At 48.4% G+C, this 17,002-nt stretch overlaps 1 protein-coding gene across 2 annotated transcripts in view; it reads left to right on the top strand.

Moving 5' to 3' along the window:
• The window catches only part of VAV1 (vav guanine nucleotide exchange factor 1), a 48,407-nt gene that overhangs the window by 16,956 nt on the left and 14,449 nt on the right, over positions 1–17,002 (top strand). For both annotated transcript variants that reach the window (XM_013045332.2, XM_004771616.3), the window contains exons 2-19: positions 7,591–7,707; positions 8,213–8,271; positions 8,390–8,458; positions 8,675–8,783; positions 8,879–8,974; positions 9,944–10,012; positions 10,183–10,286; positions 10,862–10,961; positions 11,633–11,728; positions 11,926–11,994; positions 12,259–12,345; positions 12,448–12,533; positions 12,853–12,985; positions 13,315–13,424; positions 14,056–14,157; positions 14,387–14,484; positions 14,572–14,594; positions 14,747–14,792. In XM_013045332.2, coding sequence (XP_012900786.1) covers positions 7,591–7,707; positions 8,213–8,271; positions 8,390–8,458; positions 8,675–8,783; positions 8,879–8,974; positions 9,944–10,012; positions 10,183–10,286; positions 10,862–10,961; positions 11,633–11,728; positions 11,926–11,994; positions 12,259–12,345; positions 12,448–12,533; positions 12,853–12,985; positions 13,315–13,424; positions 14,056–14,157; positions 14,387–14,484; positions 14,572–14,594; positions 14,747–14,792 — 1,573 coding nt within the window. The remainder of the gene's footprint in view (positions 1–7,590; positions 7,708–8,212; positions 8,272–8,389; positions 8,459–8,674; positions 8,784–8,878; positions 8,975–9,943; positions 10,013–10,182; positions 10,287–10,861; positions 10,962–11,632; positions 11,729–11,925; positions 11,995–12,258; positions 12,346–12,447; positions 12,534–12,852; positions 12,986–13,314; positions 13,425–14,055; positions 14,158–14,386; positions 14,485–14,571; positions 14,595–14,746; positions 14,793–17,002) is intronic.

Genomic DNA, 17,002 nt, shown 5'->3' with positions numbered 1-17,002 from the left:
CTTCAATGTTTAATTGAAAAGAAAATGTATTGACCCGAAGGAGCTGAGAACTCATGTGCACACAAAAACCTGCACTGAGATGTTTACGGCAGCTTCATACATCATCGCCAGAACTTGGAAACAGCCAAGTCCTTCAGTAGTGATGGATAAGGAAACTGTGGGACATCGGACAAGGGGAGTTATGGAGACAGTGGTTGCCAGGGGTTCAGGGGGAGGGGCAGATGACCAGGTGGAGCACAGAGGGTCTTGAAGGCAGTGAAACTACTCTGTATGTTACTATAATGGTAGATACGTGTCATTATATATTTGTCCAAACCCACAGAATGTACATCAGGAGTGGACCCTGATGTCGACTATGGACTTTAGGTGATGACATGTCAATGTAGGTTCATTGATCATAACAAACCTACCCTCTCTGGTGGTGGGGGGGGCTGACGGTGAGGGAGACTGTGCATACTTGGAGGTAGGGATATATATGGAAATCTCTCTACCTTGCATTCAATTTTCCCATGGACCTAAAGCTGCTCTAAAAACATAAAGTCTACTATGAAAGAAAAGAAAGGAGCAGGGGGCCGGGGGGAGGGCAGGGTAGAGCCTCCAGACAGGACTGATGGAGATACCACACACACCAAAAGGAGCTGACCAGGTGTTTTCTCACCTGACTCCACCCTCGACCAGCCTGTTTGTCTCTGCTCCACAAGGTCTTTCAGCCTCCAGAGGTTAGCCTGGCTCTGTATTTCGGCAGCAGTGTTCCAAGAAAGCAAGAGCAGAGGTTGCAAAGCCTCTGGATGCCTAAACTTGATTCACACAGTGTTACTGTCACTGTATTCTATTGGTCAAGGCAGGTCACTGACCAGCCCAGACACAAAAGATGGGGAAACAGGCTCCACTTCTACTTGGTATTTGCCGGACTTTAAATAATTTTGCATTTCTGGTGGGTGGGAAATAGTATCTTGTTGTTTTAATTAGCATCACTTTGATGACTACCAAGGTTGACCCTCTCCTCATGGGCTTGGGGCCATTTGTGACTCTTCTGCAGGGAAACTCATGTTCACGTCTTGCCAATTTTCTGATTGTATTGTTGTCTTTTTCTTATAGAATCATTAGGAATTCTTTATAAATTCGAATACACATGTGTAGCAAATATCCATTTTCACTCTGTGGCTTGTCTTGTCACTCTCTTCCTGATACTTTTTTAAACATTTATTTATTTATTTATTTATTTGACAGAGATTACAAGTAGGTGGAGAGGCAGGCAGAGAGGAGGAGAAAGCAGGCTCCCTGCTGAGCAGAGAGCCCGATATGGGGCTCCATCCCAGAACCCTGAGATCATGACCTGAGCCGAAGGCAGAGGCTTTGACCTACTGAGCCAGGCGCCCCTTCCTGATACTTTTTGATGAATAGAACTTTATTTTAGTTTGATCACATCTTGTTTATCATTTGGAGTTTTTGTTGTTCCAGAGTCACTCACAATTCTGAGGTCATCCAGATAGTCTCTTCAATTGTCTTCTCAAAGTCTTACCTTTAGCACTTAAGTCTAATACCATCTGGAATTTGTTTTGAGTAGGATATGAGGCAGGAATTTGATTTATTGTTTATTTGTTTTTCTTGGCCCTTATGGATAACCATTCGAACCACCCACAATTATAAAATAGTACCTCTTTTTACCATACATCTGTAATACCTGCTCAGTCATAAAAGACATTTTTGTACATGTGTGATTTATTTCTGGGTTCTCTGTTATGGTTTATTTGTCTCTATCCCTATATTTCTTATCTATTGCTAAGTAACAAATTATCCCCCAAATATTCTTTTATTGAGCACTTACTATGCTTATGAGTTATTTGGATCAGGAATGAGGAAATGGCCGAGCTGGGGTTTCTTATGAGGTTGTAGTCAGATGTTAGCCAGGGCTGCCATCATCTGAAGGCTCAACTGTGGCTGGAGCATCTGCTTTCTTGTTGATTCAGCCACATGGAACCCCAGTTCCTCTCCGCTTGGACCTCTCCGTAGGGCTGACTGAGTGGTCTCACAATATGGTGGCTGGCCAGTGATCCAAGAGGCCCAAAGTGGAAGCTGCAATACCTTTTATTACCTAGCCTTGAAAAGTCACGTCTTGTTACTTCTACTGTACTCTATCAGTCAGTCACACTGGGCTAAGCTTGGTTCAGTGAGAGAAGTAATTACAAATAGGGCACAAGTATTGGGATCTGTGGGCCACTGGGGGCCATCTTGGAGGCTAACTGCTATAATTACATTGTTTTAATTACAGTAGATTTATGATAAGTCTTGATGAGAGTATTCCCAGTTAACTTTCCCTCTACAGAATTGTCTCGGCTATTTGCAGTTCTGTGCTTTAGGATTCATGTGTCAAGTTCAATAAAAAAACCATTTGGAGATTTTAATTGAAATTGTATTAGAGCCATAGCTCAGTTTGGGAAAGAGCTGAAAAATTTAAAATACTAAGTCTCTCTAGGAAAGAATTAGGACATATTTCACTTTTTTTTTTTAGATCTTCTTTCATATTTTTCAATACAATTTTATAATTTTTCATAAAAGATTTTCACTTGTTTTTGTTAGATTTGGTACAATCACTAGCTTTTTTGAATGTTTGTTTTCCCTTTTTCTTTTTTTTAAGGCTATGGTAAGTGGTATCCTTTAAAAATTGAAGTCAAAATTTTCGTGCAGTGAAATGCTTAGTTCTTCAGTTTACTGCTCAATCAGTTCTAGCAGAGCTGTACACACTTGTGCAACCCACACCCTTATCAAGACACAGAACATTTCCATCACTTGTGGCCTTTCTGAGTCAATCTCCACCACCTTCCCCACCCCAGAAGCAACCACTGATCTGATTTCTATCACCATAGGTTAGTTTTGCTTATTCTGGGATTTCATAAATGTTATCTTTTTAAGAAAATAACATTTTCTGATTGATTGTTGCTAGTGCACCAACACATGGTAAACTTCATATATTGATTGTGAATTCACTCACATTGTGAAGTTACTGTGTTGATTCTGGTTATTTATCTGTATATTCTTTTGGGCTCTCTGGGTTGACAATGGTATCTTCTGCAGATGCTCAATTTCTTCCTCCTCCTTTTCCTTCCCTTCCCTTCTCCCCCCTTCCTTCCTTTCCTTGTTTTGCCTTGTGCTGCAGGCTAAGATCTTCAACACAACGTCGTCTAGAAATGGTAGTGGGGACACCTTACCTTAGTTCTGATTTCAAATACCAGGGGATCTTTTCAACACTTCCCCATTAAATATAATGTTCTGCTTTTTAAATTTAAAACAAAGGTTTAAGATTTTTGGGGGGCAGATTCTCTCTTTATCAGGTTACAGAAATTCCTTTCCATTCTTACTTTGCCCAGACTCTTTTTTTTCCTTTCTCTTTCTTTCTCTCTCTCTCTCTTTTTAAAGATTTTATTTACTTGAGATAGAGAGAGTGAGAGATAAGAGTGTGCACAAGCAGGGGGTGGAGGGAGTGGCAGCGGGAGAGGGAGAAGCAGGGTCTCCACTGAGCAAGGAGCCCAACAGGGGGCTGGATCCCATGACCCTGGGATAATGACCTGAGCCAAAGGCAGACACTTAACCAACTGAGCCACCCACGTGGCTCTTTCTTTCTTTATCACAAATGGATTGTTGAATTGCCACTCTGTCTTTTAGGAACCTCTAACTCTTACTAGTTTCTTTTCAACAGAGAGCGAACAATCTCCGGCAGGCAGTAGGATCCATCTGAAACTTACTAACACTGTTTACATCATATTTACTTTACATTGTGTTCTTTTTATAGCAAATGATCCCAGTTTTCTTTTGATAGAAGGATATCAAGTTCTCTTCTTAAATACATTTATTTAAGTTAAAGTTTATTTATTTTATTTTATTTTAATTTATTTTTTAAAGATATTTATTTATTTGACAGAGAGAGACATACAATGAGAGAGAGAACACAAGAAGCAGGAGTGGGAAAGGGAGAAGCTGGCAGGGAGCCTGATGCCGGGCTTAATCCCAGGACTCTGGGATCATGACCTGAGCCGAAGGCAGACGATTTTAACAACTGAGCCACACAGGCACCCCTGTCGTATTTTATTTTTTAAAATATTTAATTTATTTATTTGACAGAGAGAGGGAAAAAAAAAAAAGCAAGAGAGGGCGCCTGGGTGGCTCAGTGGGTTAAAGCCTCTGCCTTCGGCTCGGGTCATGATCTCAGGGTCCTGGGATCGAGTCCCACGTCAGGCTCTCTGCTCAGCAGGGAGCCTGCTTCCCTTCCTTTCTCTCTGCCTGCCTCTCTGCCTACTTGTGATCTCTGTCTGTTAAATAAATAAAAATATTTTTAAAAAAAGGCAAGAGAGCACAAGCAGGGGGAATGACAGAGGGAGAGGGAGAAGCAGACTCCCTGCTAAGCAGGGAGCCCAATGGGGCTTGATCCAGGACCCTGGGAAGCTGGAGATATATGCTTAACCTACTGAGCCACCCAGGTGTCCCTACGTTAAAGTTTATTTAAAGTTCATGTTGCATAGATAGTGGGGTAGGTATACTGTGGATGTGGCAATCACTGAGAAGAAGACAGTCTGGAGATGGAAGTGTGAGATCCACGGGTACAATGAAATCTATATATTGACACGATTCACATACGTTCCTACAGCATAGTGCTTGCGGTCATGCTGCCTGGGTTTGCATCCTGGCTGGCTGTCCTTGCTTCAGTCCTTATCTGTAAAATGAGGATATAATAGAGCTTGCAGGATTCCATTGCGCCCACGCGCGTGCACACACACACACACACACACACGGGTGCACACGGGGGTGGGGGGGGAGAGAATATGAGTGGGAAGGGATTTGGGGGGAAGAAGGGAGAAAGAGAAAGTCAAACTCATAGAAGCAGAGAGTAGAAGCTTGACAGGTGTTGAAGGAATGAGGAAAATGGGGAGATATTGATCCAAGGGTACAAAATTGTAGTTAGGGGGTATGAATCTGTCTAGGGCTCTAACGTGCAGGCGTGATGTAATCATCCTAAATAATGCTGTACTGAGGGGCGCCTGGGTGACTCAGCCGGTTGAGCATCTGACTCTTTTTTTCTTTTTGAAATAGAAAAATCAGAGCTAAGTCTTGCTTTATTAGATATTAAGATTTATTACGGATCTATAATAATTAAGGTAATGTGGTATGGGTGCAGAGATAGACTAATGAAATAAAATGGACAGCCTAAAAGCAGATATAGATATACAGACATATATGTGACCAAGATGGCATGGAAGTTTAGTGGAGGATGAGCAATGTCTTCCATAAATACTGTTCAGATCAAATGTATCCATATGAACAACAAATCAAAATGCTACTTTATGCACACATAAAATCAAGTCTGGCTAGATTAAAGACCTAAATGTGAAAGACAAAATTATCAACACAGGAAAATATCTTCATGATGTCAGGTAGCAAATGATCTCTATCCATTGACTGCAGTTGGAGTATAAAATATGAAAACACATAATAGTAGACCACTAATAATATTCATAGAACTGAATAAATATGTCATTCTTTGATATTTTAATATGTAAATATTAGAGCATCTGACTCTTGATTTTAGCTCAGGTCATGATCTCAGGGTCTTGAAATCCAGCCCCGCATCAGGCTCAGCACTGAGTGTGGAGTCTGCTTAAGATTCTCTCTCTCTCTCTCCCTCTCCCCGCCTCACCTCACTCCCTCTCCCATGTGCACGGCACACACTCTAGCTCTCCCTCTCTCTCTCAAAAAAAAAAAAAAAACCATACTGAATTGCACACTGGAAATATACTAAGAGAGTAGATTTCAGCTATGCTTATCACACACAAAAATGGTGACTGTGTAAGGAGATGCTATGTTAATTAGCTGGACTGTAGTAATCATTGCATTATGAATATTCATATCAAATAATCATCTGGTATGCCTTAAATATACACTATATTTTACACATATAGACGTTAAATATATAGAGTGCTGAGAATCGGGCCCATGGCAGGTGCTCGTGCAAGGTCATGAGATAAAACTGTGGTCAAGAAAGGTTGGTTAGGGTTTTGTAGGTTCTAGGGAACTTAGAGAGTGCTGAGCCCACTGGGACGTTTGGATGAACTGATACCAGGCAAATGTGAGGGTTTCTTTATAGCAGGACCAAATACCCCAAACCAGAGTGGCATCCTGGGTGTCTGACCGCTGCATCAGTCAGTATCTTCTGGTTTTAAGTCACTACAGCCCAACCCAAACTGATTTAAACAGGAAAGGAATGCATCGGTTCATGAAATTGAAAAGTTCAAACATCTTTCCTCTAAATGGAATGGTAGCCTGCATGACCTTTTGTGCCTGGATTCTGTCATTGAGCATCATGTTTTTGAGGGCTATCTACTTTGTAGCATGTATCAATACTTCACTCCTTTCTATTGCCCAATAATATTCCATTTTATAGATATGCCATTCTTTGTTGGTCTATCGATCAGTTATAGACCTAGGTAAAGTCACAGAGACAGAAAGCAGACAGTGGTTACCAGGGAGAAGGAAGAGATAGGGAATGGCAGGTGACTGCCTAATGGGGACAGGATTTACTTTTGGGCTGAGAAAAAAGTCTTGGAACTAGATGAGGTGCTCATTCCATGACGTGGTGAGGTGTCAAATGTCACTGAAGTGTACACTTTATTTATTTTTAAAGATTTTATTTATTTATTTGACAGAGAGGGAGATCACAGGCAGGCAGAGAGGCAGGCAGAGGGAGAGGGGGAAGTAGGCTCCCAGCTGAACAGAGAGCCTGACACGGGGCTTAGTCCCAGGACCCTGAGAACATGACCTGAGCTGAAGGCAGAGGCTTAACCCACTGAGCCACCCAGGTGCCCCACAAAGTGTACACTTCAAAGTGGTTCATGGTTAGATTTTTTTATTGCTGTAAAAGATACACAATATTTATTATTACATATACATACATAAGACATATATATTTGATAATTATAAATACAAATTTTTATATTTGAATACTATATAAATAAATAGAACATTTATTATTTTAACCATTTGTAAGTGTACATTTTAGTGGCATTAAGTCTGCTCACAATGTTGTCTACCCATTACTACTACATCCCAAACTGTTCCTCTTCCCCAACAGAAACCGTGTCCCCATGAAACACTGACTCCCCACCCCCGCCTCCAACCCCTGACTCCCACCATCTACTTTCTGTCTCTGTGAATTTGCTTGCTCTAGGGACCTTATGGAATCCTACAATAATTGTCCTTCTGTTTCTGGCTTATTTTACTGAGCAAAACGTTTTCAAGGTTCATTCATGCTATAGCATAAATCAAAATTTCATTCCTTTTTCTGGCTGAGTAATATTTCATTATATGTATATACTACATTTTGTTTTCAGTTAATGGTTAACTTTATGTTATATGAATTTCATCTCAATAAACAGGGATTCAAGGGTAGTGTCAGCTTCAGGTACAGCTCGATCTTTATCAGAAAAGATGTGGCTTACTTTTTCCCCTTCTGTGCCAGTCCCCAAGTCTGGCTGCCCAGGGCTCAGCCTCTCCCCTGTCCTGTTATGTTTCCCACACCCCCACTTCTGTCTCTCTTCACAGTTCCTGTGCCTTAAGAACATCCGAACATTCTTGTCTACCTGCTGTGAGAAGTTTGGCCTCAAGCGGAGTGAACTCTTTGAGGCTTTTGACCTTTTCGATGTGCAGGATTTTGGGAAGGTAAGCTGGGGCTGAACTGCTCATGGGGCTGGGCATGTAGAGCTGAGAGATTGGATTTTAGTCCATTTCCATGAATATTTCCATCGGGAAAGCTAAGTGCTGTCGGGGAGAAGAATAGGTAAGTCAGACGAGGCAACACACCAGGTGCAAAGAGCATGAGACCTGTGCAGCTGGGTTATAGTCCCTGCTTTGCTACTTGTTGTGTGACCTCAGATTTGTGACCATGCCTCTCTGGTCCCTCCTTTCTAACACAGGAATGATATCATCCTATGCTTTCTGAGTGGTTGTAAGGATTGCATAGAAGAAGGCAATCAAGTGGTGGGTGCTTAGTTAAGGGAACCTTGACCTACTACATGGAGAAGTGAAGGTGGAGAAAATCCTGAATTAGGCTCTTAGGGGTATGGATCTAACCATAATGTCTAGCCTCCGATGTTGGAGTCTGAGGCTATGTTCTGGCATGTGGGTGGGTAAGGGGCTTACTGAGCAACCATGGTCCTTGTCACAGGTCATCTACACCCTGTCTGCTCTGTCCTGGACCCCCATTGCCCAGAATAAGGGGATCATGTGAGTAACCATTTGAGCTGGCATCCTTGGGTTGATCTGGCCCTAGTCCTTCCCTCTTGGAAGTGCCCCTCCCATCCGGCCCCCAGGCCTGTGGCTCATACCATTGTGGCTCCCCCAGGCCGTTCCCCACTGAGGAGGACAGTGTGGGCGATGAAGACATCTACAGCGGCCTGTCTGACCAGATCGAGTGAGTGTCTGGGACCACCACCCTGCCCTGGGGGTGTGAGGGGACACGGGCTGCCCTAAGGGTCTGAGGGGACATGGCCCTGCCCTGGGAGGTGAGGTCTGAGAGGACATGGCTCTGCCCTGTCGATCTGAGGGGACACGAGTTTGATTTGGGTGGGACCTGAGGGGTCCCTGGCCTGGGAGCTCCGGGCGCCCTGGCTGACTCCACACCCCTCAGCGACACGGTGGAGGAGGATGAGGACCTGTACGACTGCGTGGAGAACGAGGAGGCGGAGGGCGATGAGATCTATGAAGACCTCATGCGCACGGAGCCCATGCCCATGCCGGTGCGTGGGGCTGAGTGCCGCGTCTGGGCGGGCGCATGGCCGGGGCCGTGGCAGCCCCGGGTCCCCTAACACTGACCTGTCCTCCCCATTCTCAGCCCAAGATGACAGAGTATGACAAGCGGTGCTGCTGCTTGCGGGAGATCCAGCAGACGGAGGAGAAGTATACAGACACACTAGGCTCTATCCAACAGGTGCGGTGCTCGGACCCAGCCCCCGGCAGGCGCATGCGCGGGAGCTGGGCGGGCAGGTGCGCATCCGTCGGTGCGGTGGCCTCTGGGCCATTCATGAGAGGCCACCTGTGCCCCAAGCGGGCCTGGAGCTCTTCTCTGCCCTCATTGCTTTCTGCTTCTTCATCTCTGCTTTTCTCTTTCATCCTGTCTCCTGCGTTGACCTGTCGCTCTTTCCTTCGGGGTCTCTCCTTCTTCGGGTGTTCGTCTTTCTTTCCCTATGTGTGTCCATTTATTCCTGTCTATACTGTTCCTATATCCTTGTCCTGTCCTCCTGTCTCAATTACGGCTCTCTGACCTTCTAGTCCCTTCCTTTCAGCCATTGCTTTTTGAACAGCTTTATTGAGAGAACCTTAATATACCCTACAGCTCACCCATTTAATGGGTGCAATCCAGTGGCTTTTGGTTTATTCACAAGGTTGTGTGTGCATCTGTCGCCCTGTTTCGTTTTAGAACCATTTCATCATCCCCTCCAAGAAAACCCATACCTTTTAGCCATCACCCCCTAAAGCCCCATCCTTCCTCAGCCCCTGGCAGCTGTTAATCTGCTTCTCGTCTCCACGATGAGCCTGGTCTGGATGTGTCACTCAGGTGGAGTCACACGCCCTGCAGGCTTCTCTGTCTGCTTCCCTCCCTGAGTGTCGCAAGCTCAGGGTCCATCCCCGGGGCAGTGCGAGTTGGTGCCTCGCTCCCGTTCAGGGCTGATTTTCCCGGGTGTGAGTGGACGCACTCATCCGCCGATGGGCATTTGGGGTGCTCTCACTTCCTGACTGTTACGAGGAAGTGCTGGGACAGGTGTTTGTGTGGACATTCTCCAACAGTCTTTCTCTCCCAGTCTCTCTTTCTGACTCTTCCGCCTTGTCCCCGTCTCTCTGGGACTGCGTTGGAGGAAGAGGTCTCGGTCTCCCTTACCCTTTTTTTCTCCTCTCACAGCACTTCATGAAACCCCTGCAGCGGTTCCTCAAACCCCAAGACATTGAGATCATCTTCATCAACATCGAGGTGAGCTGACCAGTCCCAAGTCCTCCTGGCCTCCGTCCAGTGGGGACCACCTTCTGGCCCCGCCAGTCTCTGGAGTGCGGGGGGTGGGAGTTGAGCGATGGAGGGCAGGAGGGTGACCCGTCTCCTGCTTGGCTTCCTGAGCCCCGGCCCTCACCCCTTTCTCCGGGTAGGACCTGCTTCGCGTGCACACTCACTTCTTAAAGGAGATGAAGGAAGCTCTGGCAGCCCCAGGTGCGCCCACTCTCTACCAGGTCTTCATCAAATACAAGGAGAGGTGAGACCCAGTTGGCCAGCCCACACCCCTGGAAGTCATCCTGTCCTGCTCAGGCTGGGCATTTGAGAGAAGTTGCCCTCAGAGACTACTGGACAGGCAGGGCTCTTCCTTCTTTGCTCGTGGGCAAGGGACTGCCCATCTCTGGCCCAGTCCCCTGCTCTGCCTCTTTGGGGCTGCGTGGTATTGGAAAATCACTTAACTTCTCTGTGCTTCTGCTGCCACATCTATTAAAATCAGTGTGGCACAGGAACGTACCTCTGAGGGTGTGGTGAGGTTTAAAAAAATTGCGGCCGAAAGTGCTTCGCACAGGGCCTGGCACACAGTAGGTGCTCTGTAAGTGTTGGTTAAATGAACATCGGAGAGCCAATATACCGAGTGCTAAGAGCTTCTTCTGCATCATCTCATTCAGTGCTACCATAGCTCCTTGTGGGAGGTGCCACTGTTATTCCGTTTTACAGATGGGGAGACTGAGGCTCACCATCACCCGTCTGGGAAGAGGCGGGGCCTGGACTGCCACCCAGATCTGCCTGACCGTGGTGCTGGCCACCCATACCGGCCCCCTGTCCTCCCCTCAGGTTCCTCGTCTACGGCCGCTACTGCAGCCAGGTGGAGTCAGCCAGCAAGCACCTGGACCGTGTGGCCGCTGCCCGGGAGGATGTACAGATGAAGCTGGAGGTGGGGGCCTGGGCCACATCTGGGGGACTCTCTTACTCCTTCCCATGGCCCCAGGGACGCCCAGGAGGAGACAGAGTGGGTCGTGCCACTTTCTGCAGCAGCCCAGCCAGGGACCTGCTCTCCGAGGGTTTGGGGAGGGAGGTACTGACCCGCCGACTGGGAGGGATGACGCAGGAGGAGGCAGGTGGGGGCACTGAGCCCTGACCGCAGCTGAACCCCAGCTCTGGACTCAGCACTGACACCAAGCTAAGGTCCTGACCCTGAACTGAACTCTGAGTCCAAACTGATCCCCAGCCCAGCGTGGGCTGAGCCCCAGCCTTGGCTGTGCCCCAAGTCCAGGCTGAGCTTCAGCTTCACAGCGAGTCCCCACCCTGGGCTGATACCACCCTGGCCCAGTGTGTCTCGTGGAAGCCCGGACAGGGCAGAGATGATGAGCAGTCCCCTGTGTGTGCTGTATGTCCAGCCTCGTGGAGGCCCTGACCACCTGTGTCTCGCCCTCGCCAGCCCCACTCAGCTTGTGGAATCTGGGGCTTCTGCCCCAGGCAGGATTTGCCAGTCTTCCAGGAAATTCTTCCTTTTATTTCTTTGGGGGAGACATGATGCTTCATGTTCTAGAAAAATCCACTCCTATCTCCCCCTCATCTTGCTCATTTCTTTCTCTGGCCCCCTAGGAATGTTCTCAGCGAGCAAACAACGGGAGGTTCACCTTGCGGGACCTGCTGATGGTGCCCATGCAGCGGGTCCTCAAGTACCACCTTCTTCTCCAGGTGCGCGAGCGGGGCGGGGCAAGGGCGTGGCTTCCGGACCTCTCCGTGTCCTGGGAGTGGGGTGCAGCGGGGCTTCCAGGGGCCAGGCTCTAGGACCCTCTGGGTGGAAGGAGGAAGCTCGCGGGCCAGGCTTGCCTGGAGGGCCCCTGAGAGGAGAGGGCAGGTCCAGGTAATGCCTATCTCTGTGGACCACGCAGGAGCTGGTCAAACACACGCAGGATGCGGTGGAGAAGGACAGCCTGCGGCTGGCCTTGGATGCCATGAGGGTAAGTGGTCACCCACAGGCACACGTGCATTCAAGGTAGTGCAGCCCAGGCACACGGTCCCACCCAGGGGCAGCCCCTCCTCTCACCAAGAGTGACACAGCTCTGCGACCAGTGAGTGATTCCCAGAATCCCCCTTGGGGACAGGACATGCTGAGGACACCGTCTCTACACCTCCTTCCAGTCCCTGGTGGGAACTGACCCCTCTCCCCAGCCAGGTAGGGGATTGCGTGGGGGTAGCCTCCTACCTGTTCCCCCCTCCCCCAGGACCTGGCCCAGTGTGTGAATGAGGTCAAGCGGGACAACGAGACGCTGCGGCAGATCACCAACTTCCAGCTGTCCATCGAGAACCTGGTGAGGGGGTGGGGCAGGGAGAGCCAGGCGTGTGGCCATATGGGGAGAGCATTTGGTGTTCTCCTTGGTGGCCCCTTGCCAGACCCCCTTCCTGCCGCATAGGACCAGTCTCTGGCGCACTATGGCCGGCCCAAGATCGATGGCGAGCTCAAGATCACCTCCGTGGAGCGGCGCTCCAAGATGGACAGGTGGGTGGAACCAATAGGTAGAGGGTAGAACCTGAGCAGGGGTGGGGCCAGATTTCTAGTTATACCAGGGGGTGGAGCCTGGGTGGACCTGCCGGAGTACCGGCGTGGGTGTGTGGGTGGAGCCAAGACCGACCGGTCGTGGGGGTGAGATCAGGATGGACAGGCAGGAGGGCACTGCCAAGTTGGCCACAGGGGAGGCGAAGGGTAGGAATCCTAGATGGACAGCAGGTGGGGACAGAAGGTGGAGGAGATCAGGCAGGGAGCCCGTGGGGACTGCTGTCAGGAGCCCGACAGGGGTACCTGACCCAGCTGCTGGCAGGTACGCCTTCCTGCTGGACAAAGCTCTGCTCATCTGTAAGCGCCGAGGGGACTCCTACGACCTCAAGGACTTTGTGAACCTACATAGCTTCCAGGTTCGAGATGATTCCTCTGGAGATCGAGAAAACAAGAAGGTGGGCTCTGAGGCCAGAACTGGGCTCCCCAGTGCTGGGAAGCCCCTGTGCAGCTCAAGGCTTTCCCCTTGACCTTTAGAATGCCGGGGTGTGTGTGTCCGTATGTGACCTGAGTGTGTATATGCTTGTGCGTGCATGTGATTTTAGTTATGGATGTGTATTTGGTTCTCCTCGGTAGACCATTACAAGGGAACCCACGCCGGGTCCTCCTGAAGGCAGAGGCTGTTCTGGCCTGACCCTGTTCTCCCCACAGGGGGTAGGGAAGGGAGGGTGTGTGGTCCACTCTCTGCAGAGTGGATGCCTTCATTCTGAACCCTGCTTCCTTGCAGTGGACTCACATGTTCCTCCTGATCGAGGACCAAGGGGCCCAGGGCTATGAGCTGTTCTTCAAGACTCGAGAACTAAAGAAGAAGTGGATGGAGCAGTTCGAGATGGCCATGTGAGACCCCCCCCCCCCGTCCTGTCTGCATACGGGCAGGGGCTGAGAGGCAATTCTGCAGGGCCCCTCTGAACCTCAGTTTCCTCATCTGGGAAATGGGAGGGATAGGCTTTTGATGCTGCCAGCGTTTTCAGAATGCCACGGGTCTGTGTGAGCTCCTGCCACCAGGCTGGACCCCTCTTCTTCCTCCACTTTTTTCTTTCTCTTCTTGAGGTGAAATTCATGTAACAAAAAATCGAACTATTTAGAAGTGCGTGTTTGGGTGGCATGTAGTACATCACAGCGTTGTGCAATCATCAGCTCTGTCTGGCTCCAGAGCATTTTCATCCTCTCAGAAGGAAACCCTGCAGCGGCAAAGCAGTCACTCCCCACCCCCCCTGCTCCCAGCCCCTGGCAACCACCAGTTTGCGCTCGGTCTCCACCCCTGTTCGTAGCAGCACTTCTCACAATGGCCAAAAGGTGGCGACAACCCAAATGCCCATCAGTGCTGGGAGGGGGAGGCAAGATGGGGTTGATGCAGCATATCCAATATGGCAGCTCTGATGCATCCAAGCGGCAGCACGCGTCCCTACTTCATTCCCTTGTGCGGCTGAATACTGCTCCATCACATGGAATTCTCTCCCCTCTCCAGCTCCAACATCTACCCTGAGAACGCTACGGCCAACGGGCATGACTTCCAGATGTTCTCCTTTGAGGAGACCACATCGTGCAGGGCTTGCCAGATGCTGCTGAGGTGGGCATCTGCGAGGATGGCCCTGGGGCCTGGACTTGGGGAACTCTTCCTTCTTAGAGGGGCGCCTCCAGCCATCTGTCCCCCGAGTTGGGAGGTTGGAGGCTCTTCGAGTTTCAGCATTGTCATCTCTTTCTGGCCCTAAAGAGAACCCAAGGGGACCCTTGGCAAAATGATGGCCTGTGTCTGTTCAACATCACTGACTTTCCTTTCTCTTGCTTTGGCTTCCCAGAGGCACCTTCTATCAGGGGTACCGGTGTCATCGGTGCCGGGCACCTGCACATAAGGAATGTCTGGGAAGGGTCCCTCCGTGTGGCCGACATGGGCAAGGTACCACTGGGCGAGAGAGGGTGGGAGGTGGGCTTGGCTCCGTGTGGGCGATTTCCCATCCTCACTATTTCTTTTTCCATCCCGTAGATCTTTCAGGAACTATGAAGAAGGTAAGACCCCCCCATGCTCCTTTCTCTGCATGGCAAGTCATGGGGATTAAGGAGGGGTGGGCAGGGCCCTTTGCTGGGTGCTCACATAGGCGCTGAGGAGGCCCCAGGCTGGGCCCAGTAGCCACACTTGCTTTCTTGGTCTCTCCCTCCAGGATAAGCCACATCGCCGGGCTCAGGACAAGAAAAGGAATGAGCTGGGTGAGTCTGGGGTGGGGGCGGGGGGCGGGATGTGCAGTGTGGAGCAGGAGGAAACCCAGTCCTTGCCTCAGATCTCACAATTATATTATTGACAACGTAAGGTCCTGCTTATAAAGCTGGGGTCCCATTTGTTCCACTCCTAGAAACCTGAAAGGAATTTAAAAATAACCAGCTCAAATTCTTTACTTGCTTTGCTCAAGCCCTAGGAAGAGATGCATAGGGTAGTCCTTACTAAGATGCTCTCTCTCTCACCACCCACTTCTCTTACCCACTGTCTCTTTTTGCATCTTCTCTCCCAGGCTCCTTCTCTAGCCTTCGTCGCTAGGCACTCCTCCGACTGTTCTCTCCTTTCCTCTTGACTCCATGCCACAGAATCTTACTATGATATGTGGTTTCAGCAGAATGCCCTCCACCTCCAAGACGGGGAAGTGAAGGACATGGGTTCTTTTTAGCTCAGCGGCAGGGGGTGGAGGCTGGGGTGGGGGAGGTGCGGAGAGGCCGGACTCATTCCTAAGTTAATGAATTTTGTGGAATCACAGCAGGGATGGGTGACTTGTGTTTAGTATCTACTGTATGCGTCATCTGGGGCAAAGGATGGCTGGAACACCTGTGCTTCCTGTCCCCCACGCACTAGAAGCTCTCAGACTTTCGTGAAGACGTGACATTGTGATGGGGGACGTCGAGGGCTTTCTGAAGCATGAAACTGAGGGACCTGACAAATCTGAGGCTTCAGGGAAGGCTTCTTGGAGGAGAAGGCATTTAGGTGGACATTCGATGGATGAAGAGGAGTTAGGCAGATGAGGAGGAGGGCAGGGGTGTTCCAGGCAGAGGGAACAGCATGTGCAAAGGCTAAGAGGCAGGGTGTGCGTGTGTCCAGCCTTCATTAAACACATGAGAACAGTTTGGTGTGGCTGGTGGAAGTAAACCCTTTGCCCATAGTCATACAGAGTCAATGTAAAGACCCAGATTTCATATCTACCTATCCCTATCTACCTATATTTACATATAGATATCACCATATAAAGGTCTATAGATATCTATAATATAGATCAATATGTAGATATAGATATACCAGGTTTATCTGAAATAGTAAAAAATTAGAAACAAATGATCTCAACAGGAGGGATGTATATATCGTTGTGTGTATCTATATTGCATAATCAGTTTTATTCAAAAATAAATATCAGCTTTATTTGTTTTTTAAAAAGATCTATGTTTTATTTGTGTGAGAGAGAGAGAGTGGGAGAGAGAGAGAGAGAGAGAGAGAGAGACCAAACACAAGCAGGGGGAGAGCAGGCTGACAGAGAAGCAGGCTCCCCGCTGAGCAAGGAGCCTGATGTGGAGCTCCATCCCAGGCCTCTGGGGTCATGACTTAAGCCAAAGGCAGATGCTGCTTCACTGACTGAGCCACCCAGGCGTCCCTTCACTTTTTTTTTTTTTTTTAAAGATTTAACTTATTTATTTGAGAGAGAGAGAGACATAGGGCACAGGGGGAAACAGGCTTCCTGCTGAGCAGGCAGCCCGATGGATCTTAGGACCCTGAGATCATGATCTGAGTTGAAAGCAGACACTTAACTGACTGAGCCACCCAGGGGCCCTAAGTTACATTTGTTAAAAACTAGAAGTGACCCAAATGTCCTCAATGATGGAAATACATATAAGCGTCTGTGTATTTATTATATATAGGTTTATATTTAGGCATATCATATATATAGGTTAATATGAATATTTATACATAATGTATATGCATATATTATATGTAACATTTTATATAATATATATCATATATTACATATACACACACATACTTTTTATTAAGATAGAAAATACATCCTGTAAGATTTATAATGTGAACACATCTTAACTACATGGCTCCGTGAATTTCTCCTCCTGTAACTGCCCTGCAGATCAAGGTATGGAACATGTCACTGATTTCTAGAAATACACGATCTAATACAAACTGAAACTAGTTTAAATAACCCAAAACCCCTGTACTCAGCCACACTGGCCACAGCGCCTGTGCTCTGTAGCCACCTCTGGCTAATGACCGTCCTACTGGACAGCACAGACTTTTGAACATCTCCACCACACAGAAGGTTTTCCTGAACAGTGCTGCTGGTCCATACCCATCTGACTCTCATCACCATAGATGAGTTTTGCCTTTCTTTGAACTTCACAAAAATGAAATCCTGTGATATGTCCTCTTCCTG

This window comes from Mustela putorius, unplaced genomic scaffold (genome assembly GCF_011764305.1).
Source record: "Mustela putorius furo isolate JIRA1106 unplaced genomic scaffold, ASM1176430v1.1 tig00000095_pilon_pilon_pilon, whole genome shotgun sequence".
Lineage (NCBI taxonomy): Eukaryota > Metazoa > Chordata > Mammalia > Carnivora > Mustelidae > Mustela > Mustela putorius.
The sequence above is the reverse complement of the archived record's forward strand: the minus strand, read 5'-3'. Positions and strand labels throughout refer to the sequence as shown.